Source organism: Narcine bancroftii, chromosome 5 (assembly GCF_036971445.1).
Source record: "Narcine bancroftii isolate sNarBan1 chromosome 5, sNarBan1.hap1, whole genome shotgun sequence".
Lineage (NCBI taxonomy): Eukaryota > Metazoa > Chordata > Chondrichthyes > Torpediniformes > Narcinidae > Narcine > Narcine bancroftii.
This window is the reverse complement of record NC_091473.1, coordinates 161519537-161543037: the sequence shown is the minus strand read 5'-3', so window position 1 is coordinate 161543037 and position 23501 is coordinate 161519537. Positions and strand designations below refer to the sequence as shown.

The 23501-nt window shown below is 51.1% G+C and overlaps 1 protein-coding gene across 3 annotated transcripts in view; it reads right to left on the bottom strand.

Moving 5' to 3' along the window:
* The window catches only part of qars1 (glutaminyl-tRNA synthetase 1), a 68613-nt gene that overhangs the window by 9298 nt on the left and 35814 nt on the right, over window positions 1-23501 (bottom strand). For 2 of the 3 annotated variants that reach the window (XM_069939485.1, XM_069939486.1), the window contains 8 exons: window positions 20479-20587; window positions 15459-15589; window positions 11607-11699; window positions 8970-9107; window positions 4880-4967; window positions 4257-4400; window positions 2303-2407; window positions 1173-1265 (listed from right to left, as the gene is read on the bottom strand). In XM_069939485.1, coding sequence (XP_069795586.1) covers window positions 1173-1265; window positions 2303-2407; window positions 4257-4400; window positions 4880-4967; window positions 8970-9107; window positions 11607-11699; window positions 15459-15589; window positions 20479-20587 — 901 coding nt within the window. Of the gene's footprint in view, window positions 1-239; window positions 365-1172; window positions 1266-2302; window positions 2408-4256; window positions 4401-4879; window positions 4968-8969; window positions 9108-11606; window positions 11700-15458; window positions 15590-20478; window positions 20588-23501 lie in introns of those variants that run through there. The other variant, XM_069939488.1, reaches the window with a different exon arrangement.

Here is a 23501-nt window from a genome sequence, read left to right as displayed (position 1 = left end):
TTCATGTCAAAGCCAGCATGGACATCAGAGTGGAAAAATGCGAGGGCAATCCAGAAAATACAAAAGCACAGCACTTGTGGATGGTGAGAGATCGTGGACAAATGGCTTGTTGCCTAGAGAGCGTTTGAGTGCAGGAGGAGAGATGCACAGGGTCTTGGTTAAATCATTTCTGGAATTCAGAGCTTACTGTACAAGAGAATATATTTGCCAGACAGTAAAGACTCACCAGAATGGTTCCAAGGCTGGTGGGTTTTCAGTAAGAGCTTGAAGAGACAGGGATTTCCTCTCTAGGACTGTCAGGAAACAGGTTGTCTGGTCCCCAACTGAAGGATCACAGTCTGGAATGAGGATCAGCTAAACAGGGCTGAGAGGAGAAATCTCTTCACTCACAAGGTGGGGAATTCTCACGGATCTCTAACACACAGGGCGGTGGAGTTGCTGTTGAATCCAATCAAAGCACAAGTTGATGGATTGCTGGATATGAAAGGAATCAAGGGATGTGGGATGGTCATAGAGTCACAGTGTGGAAAAGCCCTTTGGCCCAACTTGCCTATGCCGGCCTTCCAGAGCAGCCTACTGTGATCAAGATCAAGCGAAACAGTGTTTTCCAGTCTTCAATACAAAACATGCACACATCCAGATGTAACACAAGCGATGCATAAGCAGGACAAACATGGTACATATATAAAAATAAATATAGTTCAATATAGTGTCTTGGATGGTTACTGTGAGCAGTTCATTTAGTCATTCATCATTCTCTCAGCCTATGGCACTGACCCTGATACTCTTGTATCTCTTTCCCAACAGGAATAGCTGAAAGATGATGCGTGCAGGGTGGGTCTTCAATGACTTTGCGATTTTATGTGGAACCTTATCAAATGCCATGTTGCTGACCAGAGCCTAAATATCTTGTGTAATTCAAGCCTTCCGATGCCTACATGTCTGACCCTTCAATCTGACAGCTCAGGAAAACAGCACCAAGTGGGTCGATTGGTCTCCTCCTGCTCCTGGGCATCCCAAGTTTTGAAAAGTGAAGCAGGTTCCAGGAGTAAAATGGTTTCTACTCCATGGCAGAGATGGAACAGGCATGGGGCAAGCTGGTGAGGAAGAATCATGTTCCTGATCACGGAATCATGTTCAGGGATGAGTGCTGCGACTGGTGACAGACCTACCTTGATGACCGTCTGGATGGAGATGACATAACCAGCATGTCGGAGTCCAACCGGTTGCTCAGGGGTCAATCGCTTGTAACCCTTCTCCATTACCTGCACACACACACACAGGGGTTGTGGATCAACAGCAATAGAGCCAGTGAACAGCAGTGTACACGCTGCACCCCTTGCTCCCAACCCTGACCTGTCTTTGCACCCACCATTCGATCCGCTCCTGGCCCCGTCCCTGCCTTGACCCCCAACTCTGCACCTGCCCAGCCTTGACCCCGACATGCCCTTGACACCCCCATCCCTGACCCATTCAGATATCAGACCTGTCCCTGTCCCATCCATCACTCCCACCCCACCCCTGCCTCGTCCCAATCTGCCACTGACCTCCCCGTCCCAACCCCCCGTATCATCCCTGCCCCATGACCCTTCCCTCCATCCCCCGCCTCACCCCTGCCCCCGATCCATCCCTGCCCTACACCCCCAAGCCTGCCGTCTCACCCTGAACCGGTCCTAGACCCCCAACATATCCTTGCCCCGCCCCTCATTCCCACCCCACACCTCCTCCCCAATCCCTACCCTGCACCGTTCCTGCCTCCCTGAACCATCCTTGTCCCCTGCACCATCCCTGCCTTTGAACCAACCCGTCCCTCCCCCCACCCATCCCCTGAACCTTCCCTGCTCGCTGCCCATCCCCTCCCTCACCAACCACCGGCCCTTACCTATTCCACACCCCTTGCCTGCCCCCCACTCAACTCTGCCCCCGCCACGACACATCCCTGCCTTAACCCATGCCTCCCTCCCCAACACATCCCTGCCCCCCACCCGCACCTCGTGCTAATCCCAAGATGGATCCCAAGGCCAGATGCAATCCCGATCCAGAGCCACAACCTTCCTTGGCCCCATGCTGGTCCCACATCCAATCTTAATCTGGTTTCTGCATTAAACATCCATCCACAATCCAGTTTTCTGTCCGAAACTCAAGGTGCTCCTAAATTGGACTGGATCCTGATGCTGCAATGAGTATTAACTCCACACCAGATCCCTGGCCAGGTTCGACCGGACCCTGGAATCCCTCGGTTCACATTTGGTGCTACTGGCCAGCATGGTGATGTCACAACATGGCTGTCAAGGGCACTCACCTCCCGGAAGTCAGACTGCTCGATGTAGATGGTGGGGCTGATCAGTACCGTGTGGAATCCTTTGCTCTCATCTGCTGGGAAATTTGGAACGGGAACTTCTAGAGGCTGCGGAAAGTGAACCGATCAGAACAGGAAGAGATAATCTGCGCCCACTTCCCTTACATAGCTACTCCAGAGCTGATCAGAGCACTGGTGGGGGTCTTGGCCAACATCAACTGACCTCACCATCCTCACAGCACCAAAATAGTGGAAATGCCCCCAAAACATGAATCAAACACATCCCCCTTCTTCATGGTGAATTACATATTATTGCAGCTATTGATCCCAGATGAACTAACCCTCTTTCGGGTAGGCACAGTCACAACTGGTTAGTTGGAGATCAGTAACTGATATCATTGTTCTGGCAAAGAGAACCAAACATTCAGTCCTGAGGAATGTTGATATTCTATTGAAAGATGGCCTGAATTTGCTGCGGGGACGGAGATACAGTCCTGGGAGAGGGTCATCAGGCCATCCTGTCGATGACTAAAGCAGGGTTATACACCAGCCTCCCCCCACCTGCAGAGTGCATTATACACTTACTTCTTCCTTCGGCCCCCGATGTGTGTTATACACCAGCCTCCCGCCCCCCCCCCCCCCCTTCTATGGGATTAATACACCAGCCCACAGGTTGGGTTATACACCAGCCTCCCCCCCACCCCGCCCCATTAAACACCAGCCTCCCCTCTGTGAGAGATAATAGAATATAGGAAGTAAAGCTAGTATGAATGAAATAAGGAATACTAGACTAGATTAGAGGAAGTTAAGTAAGTGTTGAGTAGGGATGAATTCTGATAAGGATGAATTCCGATAAGAGTGCGAGGAAGGGTTACACAAGTATAATAGAATAAGGGTCTTATAGTGATAGAAAGAATTAGCAAATTCTGCAGAATTAGTAAGTCCTGGGGGTTGAGATGTGTGAATAAGGACAAAGCCAAATTCATGAATAAGGACAATGACATGATGGGACCCAGACAGGATACCCCATGGTCTTTCAAGTTTACAAAAATTGCACGTAGGCAGACAGAATTACCAAATGCCAAACCAATCCAGGAGGCAGAAGAATGATAATGGGGGGAGGGTACCTCTTCTTTTCTTTGGCTTGGCTTCGCAGACAAATATTTATGGAGGGGTAAATGTCCACGTCAGCTGCAGGCTCGTTTGTGGCTGACAAGTCCGATGCGGGACAGGCAGACACGGTTGCAGTGGTTGCAGGGGAAAATTGGTGGGTTGGGGTTGGGTGTTGGGTTTTTCCTCCTTTGTCTTTTGTCACTAAGGTGGGCTCTGCGGTCTTCTTCAAAGGAGGTTGCTACCTGCCGAACTGTGAGGCGCCAAGATGCACGGTTTGAGGCGATATCAGCCCACTGGCGGTGGTCAATGTGGCAGGCACCAAGAGATTTCTTTAGGCAGTCCTCTACACTGAAATGAACTGTATAAAAGTTGGGTGAGCCCCAGTATGTGTGTGTATTCCCATGGTAAGGGGAAGCACCCAACTTTGCACTGTTGTACAATAAATGTTCTTTGTTCTCAATTTTTGACTCGAGCAAAATCTGTGAAGGTACTTCTGTTTCTCACACCTCCCTCCATGGGTTGGGTTATACACCAGCTCACCCCACCACGGGATGGGTTATACACCAGCTCACCCCACCACGGGATGGGTTATACACCAGCTCACCATACCACAGGATGGTCTATACACTAGCCCACCCCCCACCACCTGCATCCCACCCCCGCCAAAGGGGGTGGGTTATGCCAGCCATGTACATTCCCTCATTTCTGCCTGAGCTCTAGATGAAGTGGAACTGAATCTGACCACCCTAGATCCCCACGTTATTACAAAGCAGATTATTCAGGCTTGGGATCAATTCTGATGTGGTTTCTGACAGCTGGGTATGCATAGGAGGCCAGAGATTACCTGGTCAGATGAAAAGTTGATAATGGAAACTCTCAGGGGCTCGAGCACAGCCATGGCCCGAGGTGCAGTGTCATTGAGAACATCCCGAACACACGACTCCAAAAGATGTGGTGCCATCGTCGTCTGTGCCACAGTTACTCCAACCTGGGGAGGGAGAAAAGACGAAACCAGTCACTGGCTCATTGCAGGACATGGTGGATGATGGGGAGAGAGAGGTAGAAGGAGTCTGTTCAACACCTCTCTCCAGGGGCCTACCTTTCACTATGCAGGTCCTGCTCTAGTATGACTTTAAAAGTGCAACACCTCACGCTTGTAAGAGTTAAATTCCATTTGGCACTCCTTGGCCCACCTTCTCAACTGATCTAGATCCCGTTGTAAATTTAGAGGAAGGATGTGGAGATGGGATTACTGGGGACTGGATCATTGGGGATTTAATGAGGAGGGGGATAGATGCTTATCAGAGGAGGGAATTCGATGGCTGTGAGGCAGATCAGTCATAATTATATTGAATGATTAGATAGGTTCAAGGGGCTGAGTGGCCTTCTCCTGCTCTTATTTTCTTGTGTTTAATCCACTGTAGCAGACCAAACAGGCAGTGCTATTGAAAATGGGGATATCCTTACCTTAGCACAGAAGTTGTTTATTGCCTCTGGAGGGAATCCTCTTCGACGCAGAGCAGTCAATGTAAACAAACGCGGATCATCCCAATCTCTGTGGGACGACAGATCAAAGTTGACCAGCAGTCTCAGAAAACCCCACTGCACAACACATCGACCCACTAGCCCAGGGGAGGGCTGAAAGGGTTGTAACTCAAGAAGAACCAACCATCAAAAGCCTTCTGACACGCAATGGTCAGTGACTCACTGTTTTAATTATCCTGCTAAACTGGAGAATTATTGCTTTAGACTAGTGGTTATCAACCTTTTTCTTTCCACTCACATACCATTTTAAGTAATCCCTGTGCCATAGGTGCTCTATGATTAATAAGGGATTGCTTGAGGAGATATGCTAGTGGAAAGGGAAGGTTGAGAACCACTGCTAGACCCAATTGTTACTGAAATATTTTGCTTGAGAAAAATTTGTCATTGGCCCATCTCCTATGAAGTTATGAAACTGTGCACATAGCAGGTCAATTAGGTACGATTAAAACTGGTTTTCAAACTTTTTCTTTCCATTAACATACCACCTGAAGCAATCCCTTACTAATCACAGAGCACCTATGGCATAGGGAATACTTAAAGTGGTATGTGAGCGGAAAGAAAAAGGTTGAGAACCACTGCTTTAGACTCAACTCATATACCACCTTAAGAAATCCTTCACTAAGCACAGAGCACCTATGTGTGTGGTTACTTAAGATGGTACATGAATGGAAATAAAAAGATTGAGAACCACTGCTTTGGACGATGGATGCAGGAGATGTGCTCTGACATTTTCACAACCCCACCCCAAAGAATCAAGTCTTAAAGCCATGAATATTCCTTGCCCTCTTTGAGTGGGCTAGGGACAGGGATTCCCAGAAGTCTATGGGAACGTTACATTTATTCCCCCCAAGGACGCTTTCAGAAATTCTTGGATTTACTCCGTTCTCCTGGCAAGTAAGATACCAACCTGCTGGCCAGAGAAATGGCAGAGTTTCATCCACTCGAGTGTGAGGTGGTGCACATTGAAAGGTCAAATGTAAGGGGAAGGTACAGAGTAAATGATGTGACTTTTCAAAGCAGATATGCTGAGGGGTTGGGGGTGGGAGGTCCAGGTCCATGGCTCCGAGAAAGTGGCCACGCAAGTTGATAGGGTGGCAAAGAAAGTGTAGGGAATGCTTGCCTTCACTGGGCAGTGATATAAAACTTTGGTTAGGCTGCACTTGGAATACTGTGTGCAATTCTGGATATCCCATTACAGGAAGGATACAGAGGCTTTGGTACAGAAAAAGTTCACCAGGATGTTGCCTGTTTTAGATGATATCAGCTATGGGGAGTGATTGGACAAACTCACTGTTATATTCTCTTCAGCAGAGGTGGAGAACTCTGATATGCAAAATCATGAGAGGTGACATTTTATATACCTCATCAGGACTCCTCTCAACCTGTGAGAGTAAAAATGTCTCACACACACTAGAGGACATGCCTTTAAGCTGAAGGGGAGGTGTGGGGAAAATATTTTACAGAGTGGTGTGTGCCTGGAACTGGTGGAAGCAGATACAATGGGTGCATTTACCAGGCTTCTAGATGAAGATGATGGAGGGGAATCTACCAAATACAAGAGGCAGAGTTTAAGTTTAATTTGGACAGCCTGATTGGTGGCAGCACGTGTTTGTGGCAAAGAGGCTGTTCCTATGGTGCCATCTTCTATGAAACCACTCGGAGCACGGTGTCCAGAGTTTGTGAACAGCGATCCTGCCCACTGGAGCTGAATCTGGGCATTGGGCATGACCTGGAAGAAGGTGATTCTGCTAACCTGGCATTGTTGGTGTTATCTACCTGTGCTACGTGGCGTCTACTGCATACTGGAGGGCAGAGCTTTCACTGGGTGGTGACTCCAGACATGGAAAGTGATCCACATTCACTAAATATGTCAAAGGGGCAGTTTGGAAGACTTGTTTTGTAGATACATCTCTCCTATACACCAGAGTCCATAGAGCCACGCAGAATGGAAGCAGACCCTTTGGCCCATCTTTACCGTCTGTGGATGCTGCGAGACCTGCTGAGTTCCTCCAGCGTTTCTCCAACAATCACAGCGTCTGCAGACTTTTGTGTTTCACTCCTTTGGCCAATATGCCTGTTCTGACCAGGCTGTGTACTACATCTAGTCCCATTTACTTTTGGTCCCAATTCCTCTAAACCTTTCCTATCCATGTCCAGTCAAACCCCAGGTATCTGGCACCTATGGAATTGGTAGATGCTGGATAGATGTATTTTCTGGTTGCTCGAGAGTCACTCTTACAATGCTTAACTAAAACACCTACATTAAGAATAAACAGTTTAAAAGACAAAAATACTATACTGTACTTACACTGAACAAACTTCACTTGCATGAATATATACGCCTTAAAACATTTTACTTTATTTTCAGTCACATTCTTTGAAAACATTTAACTGTCGCTGCACCTGCAGATTCCTCACCCTCTGTGGAGCCGCCCAAAAGACAAACTATAAATTATTAACACCCCCTCCCTCAAGTTTACACATCAGCCTCAGACAAGGGTAACTCTTACTAACCAGGGATCAGGAGACACTTGAAGAGAGCCACTCCAACGACAAGCGGCATCAACCAGCTCTTCATCCTGGGCGATGCCATTGCTGTTTCACACAACTTTATTCAAATAGCTGCTACGAGCAAAGCCTGACCGCAACACTCTACTGGCTGAATATTCGCTCCCATCTTCACCCAAGGCTCATGTGTTACTTTAGAGAACATTTACTTTTACTATTTTAAATTTACATATTTTTACCTGTCATTTTATTCTTACTTATTTTTAAGTTTTATATTTATTTTCCTCTTTTTTTTGCTGGTTCCTTGAATTTCAGATACCTGGGGTTTTACTGTTCTTGTCTTATAATTGACCTCCTCTACCACCTCCTCTGACAGCTTGTTCCACGTACCCACCACCTGCTATGTGAAGGTGCCCTTCATGTCCATTTTACATCTTTTCCCTCTCATCTTAAATATCTGCCTTCTAGTTTTAGACTCTCCTACCCTGGGGACAGTCACCTTATCCGCGCCCCTCATGATTTTATGGACCTCTGCGCAGTCGCCCCTCAACCTCCTATGGTACAGGGGGAAAAGTCCCAGCATAGCCAATATCTCCTTACATCTCAAGCCCTCCAGTATTGGCAATATCCTCAGAGATCTTTTTTGCACCTTCTCCAGCTCAGTGACACCCTCCCTCTAGCTGGACCTATCATACTTGGAGCTTACAAGTTTTGGAATTTTAGAACATTGAACATTCCAGCACTTTGGCTCCTAATGTCGGGCCGACTTATATAAACCTACTCAACAATCTAAACATTCCCTATTTCACACCCATAACCCTCTATTTTTCTTGCACGCATGTGCTTGCCTGTGTCTTTTAAATGTCCCTATTGTACCAGCCTCCACCACCATCCCTGGCAATGCATTCCAGGTACCTACTTCTACTGAGTTAGCCTGTATTCCTCCCCCTGCTCTTTCTTTCCTTCTCCCCAGCCCTTTTATTCAATTGCCTGTCTGCTTTTTGCTAATACCTTGAAGAAGGGATCAGGCCCGAAACTAGTCATACATCTTTATCTCCTATGGACGCAGCGATATCTGCTGAGTTCCACCAGCATTTCTGTGTTTTTACCCTGATGTCTCTTCTTAGCTTTCCTTCCATCACCTTTTACAGATGTCCTCTGGTGTTTTGTAAAATTGTTAAAAGGTTAAGCTTTATTAAAATTACAGGCATGATTGTATTAACTACTTCAATGAATTAATCTTACTGGGATTAATTTGCCAAGTTATAAAACATTCTGAATCCAAGGGAACAAGAGAATCTAGAGCAGCCATTCTCAATAGGGGCCCTACAGCCCCATTGGGGACCATAACATGTTTAAGTTAATGCAGTTGGTAGGAGAAAGAAAGTACAGAAGTAATAAAAACAACTGCTTCACGGGGGGGGGGGGGGGGAGGAATAAACTGAGCAGAGACAGGGGCCACAGCTGTAAAAAGATTGAGAATGGATTTTCTCAGAGCTGTTACCTCACTGCTTCTGCCTCCACCAGTTTAATGATCTTCCTCTTTGATACCACTGTGTACTGTAGGTTCAGACGGCCATATTCCCACTGCACAGGGCAGTAAACATCCAGAGCGTTGCAAAGCCAGTAGTAGGACGATCTCCTGGAGGGAACAGAATGTGTCAGGATGTTATCTCAACAACTTGTATCTATCTCAACAGAACTACGATCCCTACCCATGACTCCCCAATGTGCTCTTCCTCTCTGTATCCAGGTGTTGCTCAGAGGTTAACTACACCATTTAAAATGCCTTCGATGACATCATGATGTTTCCAAGAATTTTAAAACAAACCTCTCCGTTAATGGAACAAAGGGCTCAGTCCCTTTATTTCCTACGAATGCTGTGTGACCTGCTGAGTTTCTCCAGCAAGTTTGTGTACAGCACACATGTCAAACTCTGGCCCGCGGGCCAAATTTGGCCCGCGATATAATTATATTTGGCCCGCAAGATCATTTCAAAAATGTATTAGAGGTGGCCCGCTGGCCGCCGCGCCAGTATAGCACATGCACAGTAATACAACAAATCCCAGAATGCATTGGCGTCAGCCTGCTAATCGCCCCCACCTCCTCCGTTTACGTTGCAGGGTCTCACCGTGGACTCTGGTTTTGGGGCCTGGCCGGTGTCAGGGGAAGCCAAGGCCGCTTCCCAGCGCCCGGAACCGTAGGCCTCGGGCCTGACCACGCCAGGACCGTTGCCCACTCCCCCTCCCTGCCGCAGGCCGATCTGCGACTCACAGTGACGGGGCCACTGATCCGCCGAGATGCCGCCCTGCAGCGAGAGCCGATGCCCCCGCACTGTCATTGTCCAACCCGATCGCCCGCAAACCCCGCCCTCCCGCACACAGGCCTGAGTAAGGATTATGAACTTTAATCTCAGGATAAAACGATCTTCCAATAGTTTCATGTCACAGTGATAAATATATTCCTGGTTAAAAATGGTCCTGCACCTGGATATAAGCTTATTAGGCATAAAACTTGAAAAGTGTTTAAATCAAAGGATATCTGTACCAATGGAAAAAGGGCATGGCAAATAACCCTGCTAGAGTTCATGCCCACAATCAGTCACCCATTTGATTGTTTCAGGAATCATGTTATTCTCCCACATTCTCAATAGCCCTTAGATTTTACTATTCGACAGCACACTAGCCACATTTGACAAATCCTCTATAGAGAAATATTATTTATTGAATATTTTATTTCTCATTTGTTAATGTTTCTGGAAAGAGTTTATCCAAAACTATTATTAAACATTTATTTTAATAAGAAAAAGTTTAACATTACATATGTTGAAAGAAGAGAAAACATGCAGATGAATTTTCAATAAATATTTAGTTCGGCCCTCGACTTAGTCCAAGTTTTTAATTTTGGCCCTTCGTGAATTTGAGTTTGATACCCCTGGTGTACAGCATTGAAATCTGCCCATGGAAATCTCCCAGTAAAAAAAGAGCCTGCATCTTGGAAAATATTACCATGGAGATGGTCTATTTTTCTGATGATTATTAGTGCATCAGGACAACCAACCACACTTAGAGTAAGCCCAGGAGGGCAACAAATTGAATCCAAAATTGGTTCAGTTGTAGGAATCAGGATAAGCATTTTTATGGCTGTAAGGTTGTTACCAGTGGGGTACTCAGTCCTTGCTTTCTGTAACAAGAATAATTGTGTCAATGTAAAGGCATGAACAACTTCAGACCGCAGGAACCTATCAGAAATCTGGACAGTTAGGGATATAATGTAGAGAACTGCAATAAGGAGGATTGGTAAGGCAAGGGAATGTGTGAAAATGTGACAATCTTCAGTAGTGTGGAAGAGCAGAGGGATCATGGCGGGGTATGCTCCGAGACCTTTAAAAACAACAGGGCAGGTCAATGAAATGGTTAAAGAAGAGCACACATTATAACAGAGAGGTTATTACCACAGAGATCAGTTCGATCACAGCTTGAGTACCATGAATTTTGATCAATGGATTACATGAAAGGTTCAATGATAATAGAGAAGATGCAGGGAAGTGTGACTGGAAAACTAGCCAAGAGGAAAGATGTGATAGACTAGAGGCACATAGGGGGATCCACAATGGCAGTAATAATTGGTGGACAGATTATAGAGAAACATGAAAAAGTTTGCTTTGTATCAATTCCAAACCAATCCCACTATCATGAATCAACCCCAAAGCCACTGCCCCATTCTCTCCCCACAGCCCTGTATCAATCCCAAACCAATCTCACGGCCCCACTCTCCACACAGCCCTGAATCCATCCCAAACCAATCCCACTGCCCCACTTTGTCCCCAGTCCTGCATCACCCACAAATGAATCTCACTACCCCACTCTCTCTGATCCCATTGCCCCACTGCCCTGTATCATTCCTCAAACTGATTCCACTACCCCACTCTCCCAATAGCCCTGTATCAATCCCACCCTAATCCCACTGCCTCACACTCTCTGCACAGCCACAATTCACCATTTTAAAACCAAATAGTCAAACTACATGTAGCAGATATCTACACAGCTAGCTTTTTAGTGCTGCTAACCCAAGCACCCCATTTATTAACTCCCTCTAACTATGACTCCTGTGATGTGATGCCTCACAATTTTGGGCTCACCGAGCTTGGAACTCCTTGGTACAGAGTGAGTGTGTGATGTGCTCGATGGAATCGCACAAACAGTGGGTGTAGTCGTAAGTCGGGTAGATGCACCTACAGAAACACAGGAACAGGCCATGAGAACATGAATCCGAAACAAGCCTTGACAGTGAGGAGAAGGGGGTGGTGGCGAGGGGAGGGGACTTGGCGGGGCGGCGTGGGGGACCCGGCGAGGGGAGGGGACTTGGCGGGGCGGCGTGGGGGACCCGGCGAGGGGAGGGGACTTGGCGGGGCGGCGTGGGGGACCCGGCGAGGGGAGGGGACTTGGCGGGGCGGCGTGGGGGACCCGGCGAGGGGAGGGGACTTGGCGGGGCGGCGTGGGGGACCCGGCGAGGGGAGGGGACTTGGCGGGGCGGCGTGGGGGACCCGGCGAGGGGAGGGGACTTGGCGGGGCGGCGTGGGGGACCCGGCGAGGGGAGGGGACTTGGCGGGGCGGCGTGGGGGACCCGGCGAGGGGAGGGGACTTGGCGGGGCGGCGTGGGGGACCCGGCGAGGGGAGGGGACTTGGCGGGGCGGCGTGGGGGACCCGGCGGGGAGAGGGGACCCGGCGGGGAGAGGGGACCCGGCGGGGAGAGGGGACCCGGCGGGGAGAGGGGACCCGGCGGGGAGAGGGGACCCGGCGGGGAGAGGGGACCCGGCGGGGAGAGGGGACCCGGCGGGGAGAGGGGACCCGGCGGGGAGAGGGGACCCGGCGGGGAGAGGGGACCCGGCGGGGAGAGGGGACCCGGCGGGGAGAGGGGACCCGGCGGGGAGAGGGGACCCGGCGGGGAGAGGGGACCCGGCGGGGAGAGGGGACCCGGCGGGGAGAGGGGACCCGGCGGGGAGAGGGGACCCGGCGGGGAGAGGGGACCCGGCGGGGAGAGGGGACCCGGCGGGGAGAGGGGACCCGGCGGGGAGAGGGGACCCGGCGGGGAGAGGGGACCCGGCGGGGAGAGGGGACCCGGCGGGGAGAGGGGACCCGGCGGGGAGAGGGGACCCGGCGGGGAGAGGGGACCCGGCGGGGAGAGGGGACCCGGCGGGGAGAGGGGACCCGGCGGGGAGAGGGGACCCGGCGGGGAGAGGGGACCCGGCGGGGAGAGGGGACCCGGCGGGGAGAGGGGACCCGGCGGGGAGAGGGGACCCGGCGGGGAGAGGGGACCCGGCGGGGAGAGGGGACCCGGCGGGGAGAGGGGACCCGGCGGGGAGAGGGGACCCGGCGGGGAGAGGGGACCCGGCGGGGAGAGGGGACCCGGCGGGGAGAGGGGACCCGGCGGGGAGAGGGGACCCGGCGGGGAGAGGGGACCCGGCGGGGAGAGGGGACCCGGCGGGGAGAGGGGACCCGGCGGGGAGAGGGGACCCGGCGGGGAGAGGGGACCCGGCGGGGAGAGGGGACCCGGCGGGGAGAGGGGACCCGGCGGGGAGAGGGGACCCGGCGGGGAGAGGGGACCCGGCGGGGAGAGGGGACCCGGCGGGGAGAGGGGACCCGGCGGGGAGAGGGGACCCGGCGGGGAGAGGGGACCCGGCGGGGAGAGGGGACCCGGCGGGGAGAGGGGACCCGGCGGGGAGAGGGGACCCGGCGGGGAGAGGGGACCCGGCGGGGAGAGGGGACCCGGCGGGGAGAGGGGACCCGGCGGGGAGAGGGGACCCGGCGGGGAGAGGGGACCCGGCGGGGAGAGGGGACCCGGCGGGGAGAGGGGACCCGGCGGGGAGAGGGGACCCGGCGGGGAGAGGGGACCCGGCGGGGAGAGGGGACCCGGCGGGGAGAGGGGACCCGGCGGGGAGAGGGGACCCGGCGGGGAGAGGGGACCCGGCGGGGAGAGGGGACCCGGCGGGGAGAGGGGACCCGGCGGGGAGAGGGGACCCGGCGGGGAGAGGGGACCCGGCGGGGAGAGGGGACCCGGCGGGGAGAGGGGACCCGGCGGGGAGAGGGGACCCGGCGGGGAGAGGGGACCCGGCGGGGAGAGGGGACCCGGCGGGGAGAGGGGACCCGGCGGGGAGAGGGGACCCGGCGGGGAGAGGGGACCCGGCGGGGAGAGGGGACCCGGCGGGGAGAGGGGACCCGGCGGGGAGAGGGGACCCGGCGGGGAGAGGGGACCCGGCGGGGAGAGGGGACCCGGCGGGGAGAGGGGACCCGGCGGGGAGAGGGGACCCGGCGGGGAGAGGGGACCCGGCGGGGAGAGGGGACCCGGCGGGGAGAGGGGACCCGGCGGGGAGAGGGGACCCGGCGGGGAGAGGGGACCCGGCGGGGAGAGGGGACCCGGCGGGGAGAGGGGACCCGGCGGGGAGAGGGGACCCGGCGGGGAGAGGGGACCCGGCGGGGAGAGGGGACCCGGCGGGGAGAGGGGACCCGGCGGGGAGAGGGGACCCGGCGGGGAGAGGGGACCCGGCGGGGAGAGGGGACCCGGCGGGGAGAGGGGACCCGGCGGGGAGAGGGGACCCGGCGGGGAGAGGGGACCCGGCGGGGAGAGGGGACCCGGCGGGGAGAGGGGACCCGGCGGGGAGAGGGGACCCGGCGGGGAGAGGGGACCCGGCGGGGAGAGGGGACCCGGCGGGGAGAGGGGACCCGGCGGGGAGAGGGGACCCGGCGGGGAGAGGGGACCCGGCGGGGAGAGGGGACCCGGCGGGGAGAGGGGACCCGGCGGGGAGAGGGGACCCGGCGGGGAGAGGGGACCCGGCGGGGAGAGGGGACCCGGCGGGGAGAGGGGACCCGGCGGGGAGAGGGGACCCGGCGGGGAGAGGGGACCCGGCGGGGAGAGGGGACCCGGCGGGGAGAGGGGACCCGGCGGGGAGAGGGGACCCGGCGGGGAGAGGGGACCCGGCGGGGAGAGGGGACCCGGCGGGGAGAGGGGACCCGGCGGGGAGAGGGGACCCGGCGGGGAGAGGGGACCCGGCGGGGAGAGGGGACCCGGCGGGGAGAGGGGACCCGGCGGGGAGAGGGGACCCGGCGGGGAGAGGGGACCCGGCGGGGAGAGGGGACCCGGCGGGGAGAGGGGACCCGGCGGGGAGAGGGGACCCGGCGGGGAGAGGGGACCCGGCGGGGAGAGGGGACCCGGCGGGGAGAGGGGACCCGGCGGGGAGAGGGGACCCGGCGGGGAGAGGGGACCCGGCGGGGAGAGGGGACCCGGCGGGGAGAGGGGACCCGGCGGGGAGAGGGGACCCGGCGGGGAGAGGGGACCCGGCGGGGAGAGGGGACCCGGCGGGGAGAAGGGACCCGGCGGGGAGAGGGGAGCGTGGGGGACCTGGTGAAGGGAAGGCGGTGTGGGGAAGGGATGGGAGGATGGCGTGGGGAAGGCAACATGGAGGACCCTTTGAGGGGAGTGGATGGGAGGGTTGCGATGGGGGACCCGGTGAGGGGAGGGGAGGGGATGGGTGACTCTTTGAGGGGAGTGGATGGGAGGGTGAAATGTGGGACCTGGCCAGGGGAGGAGATGGGGGACCCAGTGAGTGGATTGTGGGACCTGGCCAGGGGAGGGGATGTGACTGTAGGACGGGGGTTCCAGCCAGGAGGGTGGGATGGCAGGATGGGCCCGTGGGGATGATGGACTCGGGCCAGAGGCAGAAAGGGCATAGGGACAATGGTAATGGACAATGAGGTGCCAGAGAATTTGGGTGAGGAAAGAAACATGGGATCAGGAAGAGGTGAGGGTGCCAGAGACAGAGAACTGGGGAAAAGGGCTACAAGGGATTGGGAATGCAGCAGGGGGCAGCAGTGGGGGATAATGGGAGGTTTTGGAGCAGTGGATGGAAATGAGGATCAGGAGGGAGTGAGGGTCAGAGGGGTATTAACATTGGGAGAACCCCTCAGTTCTGAACACAAAGGGCGCAAGGAGGTACCATTTATTGCCGGTGCGATGGTGAGCAGTGTATTTTATCCTGTAGGCCACCGGATCCATTTTTCCATCTTCCATAATCATCTTCATACGAAGAGTCACCTCCCCCTCTGCAAACATCCCTTTCCGCATTTCCTGTTGGTGAGCGTAAGACAATGCTCAGACAGGCAAACTCACTGAAGCAGAGGTTTCAGTGATGGTGACACTGGATCACCCACATTGTTGCCAGCCCAGAGGGTGAGAGGTCTGTGGAATGATCTGCCAGAGATGGGGCAAACCTGTAACATTCAGACAGGTTTGTGGATTCCCAAGATTTAGAGGGCTACAGGCTGAATGCAGGTCAATGTGGAAGAATGGATCTTAATATTCACATTTGGCAGAAGTACAAAAATCCAGCATCAGTAGTGCAAATATATCCTTCGGTGGTGCCAGATTAGTTTATGGTCAGGGTTAGGGGAGTAAAGGGAAGTTCAAGAGCCTGACAAGTGTTGGGAAAAGGACAATTGTTCTCCATAAATGAACTCCTCAAGGACCCTCACCACCCAGGCCCTCTTCTCACTGCTACCATCAGAAGATGGTACAGGAGCCTGAAGGTGAACACCCAACATTACAAAAACACCTCTTCCTCTCTGCCATTAAATTTCTGACCGGACAATGAACCACAGGCACTACCTCACTTTCTCTTTTTAAGTTAGAGCAATATTTGCACTGTAATGCTACCGCAAGACAACAAATTTCATGACAGGTTGATGATAATAAATTCTGATTCTGAACTGTGTGTGAACATGGAAGGCTGGACTTCAGGTTTCTGCCCCTTCAGTATGAAGGGATGAGATAAACGAGGGCGATGGGGGCCCTTTATAGTGTAATACATGGGCAGTATGATTATTGCAACACTGTTACAGCATCATCGACTCAGGTTCAAATCCACCACTGTCTGTAAGGAGCTTATACGTCCTCCCAGTTTCTGTATGGGTTTCCTCTGGTTGCTCCAGTTACATCCCATCCTGCAAATGTACGGGGTTGTAGCTTAATTTGGCTGTAATTGGCACCACAGGTTTAAATGGCCAGAATCAGCTTCTACCTTAAAGCAAATATACTGGAGAAACTCGGGTCATCCAGCATCCAGAGGAAGTCAATGGTAACCAAAGGGCCTTTCTGGTGTTGGTTGCAGATGGAATTTACTCCAGACAAATGTGAGGTTATGAATTTTCAGAGCCTTAATGGGTAGAGGACACAGACTATGTAAGGCAGGAACTTGGGAGAATACTGAGGAACAGTGGGGCCTTGGAGTACGTCCAAAGTCCCTTGAAAGTGCCAGGATGATTAGGAAGCAGATGCTGGCCTTCATTACTCAGCACAGAAGTAGGGAAGGTTATGTTGCAAAATTGTATAGTTTGAACTTAGAACATTACTGCACAGGACCTTCAGCCCTCGATGATCAGCTGTCCTATATATTCCAACCTAAAACAAATAATAAACCCTTCCTACCTTGTAACTCCCTATTCTTCTTTCATCCATGTGCTTAACAGTCTCTTAAATGCTAATGTTTCAGACTCCACCATTATCCCTGGCAGTGCATCACAGGCACCCTCAGCTCTGTGAGTTTTAAAAAAAACATTACCACCAATGTCTCCCTTTGACTATCCTCCCTTCACTTTGTACAAATGTCCTTGGTCTTCCTGTTCCTGCCCTAGGAAAAAGATGCTGGCTGTTCACCTTATATACCTCTCATAATCTTGTCGACCTCAATTAAGTCTCCTCTCATCCTTCTTCATTCCAAAGAGAAAAGTCCCAGCTCTAGCCTTGCCTCATAAGACTTATTTTCCAATCCAAGCAACATCCTGGTAAATTTCCTCTGCATCCTCTCCATAGCTTTCACATCCATCCAGTAATGAGGTGACCAGAAATGAACATAATACTGACCAGTCTCACCAGAGATTTGTTGAGTTGCAACATGTCCTCTCAAATCTTAAAACTCAGTTTCCATATTAATGAAGCACAGTATTGCAAAGGCCTTCTTAATTATCCTATCAACCTGTGCAGCAACCTTGAGGGATGTATGGATTTAGACCCCAAGATCCCTCTGTTCCTCCATATTGTTAAGTATCCGGCCATTAACCCTGTACTCTGCCTTCAGGTTTGACCTTCCAAAATTCATCACCTCACAGATTGAACTCCACCTGCCACTTTTCCACCCAACTCTTCATCCTGTCTATATCCTTTTGTAACCTACAACAGACTTCAGCACCACCCACAACTCCTCCAACCTCATATCATCTGCTAACTTACTGACACATCTTTCCACTACTTCATCTAGGTCATATATCAAAATCACAAAGAGTGGAGTCCCAGAAAGGATCCCTTGGAACTCTACTCATCACTGACTTCCAGGTAGAATACTTTTCGTCTCCTATTACTCTCTGCTTTCTACATGTAAGCCAATTTTTAATCCACACAGCCAAGGTCCCATGAATCCCATGTCTCATGACTTTCTGCATTGAAATAGACATATTTCAAACCCTCTAACTGAGTACATTTATACTTCCTCCCCTGCCTGTCCTTGCTCACAAACATATTGCATCATGGTTTTCGCTTTCTGCCCTATTATCTGCATTCATTCTGATTTAAACCCACCCCCCCCCCACCACCCACCAAACTAGTTTAAACTTCCCCAACAGTTCTACCAAATCTGCCCACCAGGATATTGGTCCCATTCCAGTTCAGGTACAGCCCATCCTTTTTGCACAAGTCAGGCCTTCCCCTAAGGAGATCCCAATGATCCACAAATCTGAACCTCTCATGGGCGACCCTGTCAAATGCCTTAGTAAAATCTATATAATCCACATCTACTGCCCGAACTTCATGTCATAAATCCTATCCTTAAGGATCCTCTCCAATAGTTTGCAAATCACTGATGAAAGACTCACTGGTTTATAATTCCCAAGATTCTCCCCATTTCCTTTTTTAAACAAGGGGACCACATCTACTATTGTCCAACCCTCCGGCACCTCCCCTGTGGCCAAGGACACCTTAAAGATCATAGTCAAGTCCCAACTACCTCTTCCCTCCCTTCCCGTAGCGATAAGCGAAATATCATGTCTGGCCCCAGGGACTTCTCAATCTTAATGTTTTTAAGAAAATCCAATACTTCCTCAATCTCAACACCGAGACAGTAGACAGTCCCTCTACAGATTCCTCGCTTTCTACAGCTGTGATATTATCTCTGACTAGTAATTTTACTGCACCCCCCCCACCCTGACTTCCCATCCTATTCCTTTTTAAAAACACCTAAACCCGGTACCTGCATCAACCAATCTTGTCCATCCTCCAGCTAAATCTCTGCAATGGCCACAACATCATAGTTCCACGCACTGATCCATACGCTAAGTGCATTTCCATTATTTCTAATGTGCCGTGCATTGAAATAGACATATTTCAAACCCTCTAACAGTACATTTATACTTCCTCCCCTGCCTGTCCTTGCTCACAAACATATTGCATCATGGTTTTCGCTTTCTGCCCTATTATCTGCATTCATTCTGATTTAAACCACCCCCCCCCCCCCCACCCACCAAACTAGTTTAAACTTCCCCAACAGTTCTACCAAATCTGCCCACCAGGATATTGGTCCCATTCTAGTTCAGGTACAGCTCATCCTTTTTGCACAAGTCAGGCCTTCCCTAAGGAGATCCCAATGATCCACAAATCTGATCCTCTGCCCCCTACACCAATTCTTTAGCCAGATTCATTTTCCACAACTTCCTATTCCTATCCTCACTGGCGCGTGGCACAGGCAGCAATCCTGAGGTTACCTGCCTTGAGGTCCTGCTTTTCAGCTGCTTTCCTAACTCCCTACACTCCCGCTTCTGGACCTCATCCCTACTCTCTTATCTGTCATTGGTACCAACATGGACGACGACAGCTGGCTGCTCAAGCTCCTGTTTGAGAATGTTGTGAACTTGATCAAAGACGTCCCTGACCCTAGCACCTTGGAGGCAACATATCATCTGGGAGCCTTGATCTCATTTATAATTTTTACAAAGCTGCTGCTATAATTTCCCATCAATAATTTTCATATTTACCTTTCGGAGTGGCCATTCACACAGGAAGGACATTTACATTAAATATCTGAGTTATGGTAATTTCGAAGCCTGGACGTGGGTTGGCATCGACTGTGCCATACTCCTTGCGTGCTACATATAACATCACAGCATCCTATTTATTTAGCCTATTGTAGACCACCTGCAGTTCAGTTTAGATTGCACGCAGTACACAAAATTGTCTAGGAAAAATTTTGGAATAGAAATGAGTCACTCTTTTCTGTCCTGAACTTTTTCCACAGCCTGTGTTGCAGGAATCTTGCGAAAATTTTCCATTACGCAGCGGCTGTGTAAAAACCATAATTCACAGAACTTCCTATCTGTTCGCCTAACACACGAATCCCCAATCATTAGCGCTCTCCTCTACTCGCTGAAGGGCCAGACTCTGTGCCAGAGACGTGATCACCTTTCTGTCAGTGCTGGCCAATTACTCCCAACTGACCGACAACCCCCATATGTTTAAAGGTGGGAAGAAACCGGAGGAAACCCATACCGACGTGGGAGGAACATACAAACACTTTAAAGACAGAACCGAATTTGAACCCGGGTTGCTGGTGCTGTAAAAGTGTTGCACTAACCATGATGCTAACTGTGTCACCCCCAAGAGTGGCACTGTTGGAGGTGGGAGGGGGGTGGAGGGGAAGTACCTGGAACACACTACTGGAGAGTGGTGGAAACAGCCAATGAACACTTAAATCGTTCAGGCATAGAGGCTTATGGACCATGCTGATTAAATAGGGATGAGTGCTCAATGGACAGCATGGAAATGTTGGGTTGAATGGCCTGTTTCTGAGCTGTACCTGATGCTGGGGGGGGTGTGGGGCATATATAGAAATTTAAGCCCACACCTTGAAAGGGAGTAGGCAAATGTGGAGTTTGGGTGAACTGCAACCAGCAGATTCTGGGGCCATTAACACCTACCTCAAAGAGGAGGAGAGACTCCTGGACGGGTCGATCCCTCCATGGAGAGGGGGGTGGATTATGTCCTTTGATCTCATCCACCTTCTGGTGACAGATGTATGCCTTGTCCCTGCAGGGAAATGGAAGAAAGAGAGATTCACACCTTAGATAGTGACCATGTGAAATATTGCTGCTTTCAAGAACTGCAGGTTCAGCAACTGCCTGCCATCTCCAGAGACCCGGGATTGATCACGACGTACGGACTGTCTCTGTGGAGTTTGCACGCCCTCCCTGTAACTGCATGGCTTTCCTCAGGATGATCCAGTGTCCTCCACATCCCAAAGATGTGCAGGTCAGTGTGTTAAGTGGCTACTGTTAATTGGTCGCCTAATCTGATCATAGGTTCCTCTCCACATCTCCACCAATCTCTATATTCCTTAATTCTCCTACTGTGTAAAAATCTATTCAACCTGGTCTTAAATATTTTTACTGAGGTCGTGCTACTGCTTCAATGGGCAGTGAATTCCAGATTCACCACCCTCTATGAAAAGCAGTTCCTCCTCATCTTCCTAATCCACTATTTGAATCCTAAGGCTATGTCCCCTAGTTCTAGTTTCCCCCGCTAATGGAAACAACTTACCTATCTCTATCTTATCTATGCCATTCATAATTTTTTACATTTCTATCAGATCCCCTCTCATTCTTTCAAATTCTGGCAAGCACTGTCCCAGAAAACCCAATCTCTCTTCATAGACCAACCCCCTCATCTCTGGAATCAACATGGTGAATCTCCACTGCAGCACCTCCAAAGCCCGTACATCCTTCCTCAAGTCAGGAGACCAGACCTGCACCCAATACTCCAGATGCAGCCTCATCAGTACCTTAATTTCCTTGCTCCTAAATTCAATCCCTCTAGCAATGAAGGCCTCCATTCCATTTGCCTCTTTCATAGCCTTCTCCACCTGCAAACCAACCTCTTGTGATTCATGCACAAGTCCTGCATGGGGTCATGCTGCAATCATTTGCCATTTAAATAATACTCTGATCTTCCATTTTTCCTTCTAAAGTGGACATCACATTTACCAATCTTGTACTTCATTTGCCAAACCCTTGTCCACTCATTTAACTTATTTAACCCTGCAGACTCTCCAAAGTGTGAATAAAACAGGATGAATGTGGGATTAGCAAAATTAATGGCACTGGTGTTGACATTTTACCAGGTGCTGCTGCCAGAACCCATACTTATACATGTCTCACTAACATCACACTCTGCACTTCTGCTTTTATTATTGCTCTACCTGCTGCCCTTAAGTATGGGGTTGACTTGCCTGGATAGTGCACAAAACAAAACTACTCACTAAATCTCAGTACACATGAGGATGAATAATTCAAACCCAAGGAATGTAGGTGGGCACAGACTCAATGGGCCTGCTTATTGCTATGGCTGTACAGTTCTCTGACATAAGAACCTCGCACTTCTGCACCTTTTATGACCCCTGGACATTCCATAGTAATGAAGACCAAGGTGAGTGCTCACTGTTGAGGTATAGGAACCAAGAACCCACAAACAGGACATCTGGGAAAAAGAGACCCCAATCGAACCTACAAAAGGGGAAGGTCTGCTGACCTCACCCTTCTCTGACCTACACATAACTTTAGATAAAGCAACATGATCGACCATTTACTGCCCTCTGCATTGGCCAAGAAAACTACGCAAATTCCTTTAGAAACCATTTGTAGGCCATTCAGCCCTTCATCAGTTAACAGCACCATGCAAATACAGCGATGGCCTATCCTCTATCTCCATACCATATTCCTGCACTCCCCATTTGCTATTGACTCATGAATGATGAAATCTACCTCCAAAAATATCTCTGATTACTTGGACTGTGACAGAGAATTCCAAAGGCTTTTCACCCCTGAATGAAGAGATTTTCCTTATTTCAGTCTTAACCATCTCGCCCCACATCTTGAGACAAAAGTCCCTGACCCAGCTGTGGAAATACCCCCTTTTAATTTAGCATTCATATTCAAACAACCATTCCTTCTCCCTAGCCTTTTTATTAAAACACCTGACTACTTTTAGCTCATTCCTTGAAGGGCTCAGGAGCAGGACTTGCTGATTTCCTCCAGCCTTCTGTGTTTTTAAATATCCCTCTATATCCAGCTTGTCAGATTTCACTGCGATCTCTTTCTCCAAACTACAGCACATGCCTCATTGGCTGAGTCTCTCCTCATCCCCAACCCAAGGAAGCAGACTGGCCAAGCCTCGTTGCACCTTCCCGAAGGCAGACATCTTTTTTCAAGTGAGACAAGTGCATAAAATCCTCCAGGTGTGGACTCAGCAATATCCCTTTAATCCTTGCTCAAATCTGTTCAATTCCCCACCTCATTCCCATGCCAACACCTCTGTCCATGGTATCATGCATTGCCAAACTGAGACCACTTGCAAATTAGAAGAGTAACACCTCACATTCCATCTGAGCACCCTCCAGAGTTTTGGAGGATGTCAACCGAACCAGTCACCTCCTTCTGTGAGCAGAAATGCAGATCGTCAGGACAAGAGGACTCACAGAACAAAGGTATTTGATTAATTCATCTGATCATAGAACACTATGGGTGGTACGGTTGGCATAGCAGTTAGCACAATGCCTTTACAGTGCCAGCTATCAGGACAAGACCAGGGTTCAAATCCCACACTGTCTGAAATGAGTTAGTGCATTCTCCCCATGTCTGTGTGGGTTTTCTCTGGGGGCTGTTTCCTCCCAACCTTCAAAAAACATACCAGGGTGTAGGTTAACAGGGTGTAAATTGGGCAGCATGGACTTGGAGTGGTGAACTGGCATGTTACAGTGCTGCATGTCTAAAATTTTTTTTAATTTAAATTTTAAACTACAGTACAGTGCAGGCCCTTTGCCCCTCGACATTGTGATGAATCATGTCTTTCTTCTTTCTTTGGCTTGACTTCGTGGACGAAGATTTATGGAAGGGTATGTCCACATCTGCTGCAGGCTCATTGGTGACTGACAAGTCCGATGCGGGAC